We start from the raw sequence: 3,905 nt of genomic DNA, 5'->3' as shown, positions 1-3,905 counted from the left end.
GTATATATATATATATATATATATATATATATATATATATGTCATTTTATTGAATATTTGTCTGAATAAATTTGCCTTTTTAAACGCGATCATGCTTTGGATAAATGCATAGATAGCTTCTTCAACTAATTAATGAAATATATCCTCCAATGTGCAATGTCATCAACAAATGTCTCCTTTAAATCTGTATTAAAATCTAATTTGTGTTGATATTTTCACATTCGTTACATACTGTTGCATTATACTTTCAATATTAAAAATATAAATGGAATGTTTCTTTATAGATTGATTTTCTTAATATTATTTTATATTCTTATATTTTATATTATTTTATATTATTTTTATATATTTAATAAATATAAAATAACTAGGTGTAACAATGTATTTTAATTTAAACATATGCAACAGTACAATTATAGAAGTTCTCTGCTCTAAAATACAAATTTACGATTTTAAAACAAATTCTCTGCTTTACAAACAAATTTATTACTTTAAAAATAAACTATTTTATAAACAAATTCATTGTTTTAAAAAGTCAAATTTACTACTTTAAAAACACAAATTATTTTCTTATATTATTTATGTTTTAAAAACAGTAAATTTATTTTTAAAGTAGTGAATTTGTATTTTAGAACAGAGAATTTGTTTTAAAGTAGTGAATTTCTATTTTAGAGCAGAGAATTTATTTTAAAATAGTGAATTTGAGACAGTGGGATGTATAGACAGTAGTTTATTTAGAGTGGCTACGCTGCCCCGAACAAAAAATAAATAATATATCTTATTATATTATAATCATATAATAATTATATTATAATCAATAAATTATTATATTATATTATAATCCTAGAAATTGCAGCTATAGCTAGTAAAAAGACTACACCTGTTCTTTTTAGCCGAACTTTTGCACCAGTTCATCTTTCTTTTTTTTTTCTTCAGGAGAAAAGAAGAAGAAGAAAGATGAACTGGTGCAAAAGTACAGCAAAAAGAGCAGGTCTACTGTTCTCACACCTCCTGTATTCATGGGTTAGAAATATTCTAAGCGGACAGCTGTCTAGAGACATGATCAACGCGATGCTACAAATGCTTTGAAACGTTCTTAATTGGTCAGTTTGTAAAATTCTTTCTTCCAATTGGTCCAGCAAATGTTTCAAAGCATTTATAGCGAGACTTTGGCCGGTATTCATAGTCAGATCTTATATTCAAGACCGTCTTAAGTACGGTCTTAAGAAGTTAGAACCAATCAGAAGGTTGTAGCGTCTTAAGATATTACTTAAGACGATCTTGAAAGACTCGAATACCGGCCTATGAATACCGGCCTTTGACCACAGTCTAAGTTGTAACTTCTAAGCGATTAGGCGAGTTAGGTTCCAAGCGGGTAGGATATGACTTTTTTTTGAGGGTGTAGCCGCCCCAAATCAATAAGCACTAATCTATACACTCCACATGACAGATCAATAATCGTGTTACGTGTGAACATTTTAGTCAAATTTAATATTTAAAATCTCGATTCGTAGAGCAGTCCCGAACTTTTTTCTGTCAGATTCTTTTATTTTACACAAAAATGTGTCGAATAAGCCTGATTTCATTAAAATCAGAGATGAGCTAGCCTCAATAGTTGTTAATTTTAACGCTCAATATCTTGCTTCGCAGGGCAGTCCCCGACTTTTTTCTGCCAGATTCTTTTATTTTAAAAACGCGTCGAATCAGCCTAATTTCATCGAAATCGGAAGTGAGTAAGCTCTTCTGGAGAATTACCAAAAGCTGTAAATCCATATTCGACATATAAGTTCACAATTTTTCATATATACATAGCAAGAGTAAAGCAGGCTTTCGTTTTTAATGAAAACGTGTTAAATGAGCCTAATTTCGTTGAATTGGGAGGTAAAAGATAGCTTCTAAATAAACACTTACCGATCAAAGTACGTGTATATAGCACTGCATCAAATCGATGTATCAGATTTCCTAACCTCAATAGTCGTCAATTTTAACGCTTAATATCTCCGTTCGCGGAGCAAAGCGACGCTTAGTTCTGCTAGGTTCTTTCGTTTTGTGCGTCGAATTAGTCCAATTTTATTGATTTTTGAGCTGCGCATGTTAAATTGTACAATTATCAAAACGAAATCGAGGAATAAATCACCATCCAAAAAAAAAGAAATAAAAGGAAATTAGACACAAACACAAAGAGTTATGGAAGTGTTTCTTAACGCCTCAAAAATCGCGTTGGTAATAACTTTTTACACACAGTTTCAGAATACTTATTATTTTACATTTAATTTATTTATTTATATTTTATCGTAGTCTCAGTTGTCAGTCTATCGAACGATTCGTGTCGTTCTGGGGAATCCGACATGCGACTTGGATTCTGCTGTAAGTGCTCTGGTTCAAGGATTATTGGAATATAATGATATCAAGAAACGTGAACTTACCGATGTCGCCGTAATACCAGTCATGAATATCCCAGAAAAAGAATTTCGTATTAAGACGGAAGTAGTTTATAGCCTGAAGTCTCATAACATCTCGCTGAACTTGCTAACGTTTAGGTAAGTCCTAAGCTTTTGGAAAGCAATCTGAGCATTGTGCTATTTGATTATACTCTTGACAGAGATCAGATTCATTTACAAAATATACAGAATGATGCCAACAAGAAACTGGAGCTGATTTTAATTGATCATCATACACTTGCCAACAAGGATTTTGAGTTGAAGCCTTCAATCGTAATGATCATTGATCATCGGCCATTGGATCCAGCTTGGTCATGGCCCAATGTGCTGTTAAACATAGAAATTGTTGGAAGCTGTGCCACTCTTGTTGCACGCAATGTTCTACAGAAGAATCCTGATATACTGGATACGCAACTCTCGAGTCTTTTGCGAGGTAAATATTATTTTGATAATAGATTATTAATGAACGCAAAACTTTTATTATATAGTATCCAATATTTTGCAGGTCCAATATTAATTGACACTTATAATATGTCAGATGAAGCTGGTCGAGTAACTGCTACTGATGTTGATACACTAAATGCTCTTGAGCAACTTGGTAAACTTACATCTGACAGAACTGATATATTTAAAAAGATTATGCATGCAAAAACAGACATCAGTGAATTGACTCTTGAAGAACTTATGATTAAGGATCTGAAAGTAACGAATGGGATACCTCTTGTTGGATTTTCTCTTTTAATAGAAGTGCGATATTTGGAATTATTTTATTGATAATGTGAATTAATTTTTTTAATCAATTTAAAATATAATTTATTAATAAATTTTAGGATTTTCTTGTTCGAGAAAATGCAAAAGAGGTTATTGAACAGTTTGCTAACGAAAGAAATTGCAATGTCGTTGTTCTTATTGGGCAGGATGTGACCAAGGAATGTGTATCTAGAGATATTGCAATCTTTTCAACATTATGTAATCAATTGGCGAACGACGTGAGTATGATTGTTTAATATAATTGATGTATCAAATTGTCTCAGTATTTAGTCACATATTTTTACCTTATTTACAGATCATTCAAGCATTGATTGAATCTACTCAACCATCTCTAAATCTAGAATTAATTAAAGAAATTCGAGAAGAGAAACGTAGTCTCTGTTTGTACAAACAAAGAAATGTAAAGGTAACACGTAAACAGATATTACCAATTGTACAGAAAACGGCATTATTGCATGGAAATGAGAAAATATAATATAAATAGAATAAAAAAAATGTTGCAGAGATATTTATTAATAAAAAAAGTATTCGAGTATTCTTACATTTTCTAGAGTGCCTCTTTGCATTACATAATGATAAATTTCCTGCTCCTTAATTATTAGAATATATAATATATTTTGTGCAAAATATATATGTATATTAATATATTTATATTATATATATATATATATATATATATATATATATATATAC

The 3,905-nt window shown here is 30.3% G+C and overlaps 1 protein-coding gene across 1 annotated transcript; it reads left to right on the top strand.

Moving 5' to 3' along the window:
* Positions 1 to 2,187: 2,187 nt before the first annotated feature.
* On the top strand, positions 2,188 to 3,707 carry LOC105626937 (protein prune homolog). The gene is made up of 6 exons (XM_012208228.1): positions 2,188 to 2,223; positions 2,299 to 2,540; positions 2,603 to 2,874; positions 2,947 to 3,188; positions 3,272 to 3,430; positions 3,508 to 3,707. Exons 1-6 carry the CDS (start codon positions 2,188 to 2,190, stop codon positions 3,685 to 3,687), a joined length of 1,131 nt encoding a protein of 376 aa, XP_012063618.1. The 3' UTR covers positions 3,688 to 3,707.
* The last annotated feature ends 198 nt before the right edge of the window (positions 3,708 to 3,905 follow it).

Source organism: Atta cephalotes, assembly GCF_000143395.1.
Source record: "Atta cephalotes unplaced genomic scaffold scaffold00007, whole genome shotgun sequence".
Taxonomy (NCBI): Eukaryota; Metazoa; Arthropoda; class Insecta; order Hymenoptera; family Formicidae; genus Atta; species Atta cephalotes.
The sequence above is the reverse complement of the archived record's forward strand: the minus strand, read 5'-3'. Positions and strand labels throughout refer to the sequence as shown.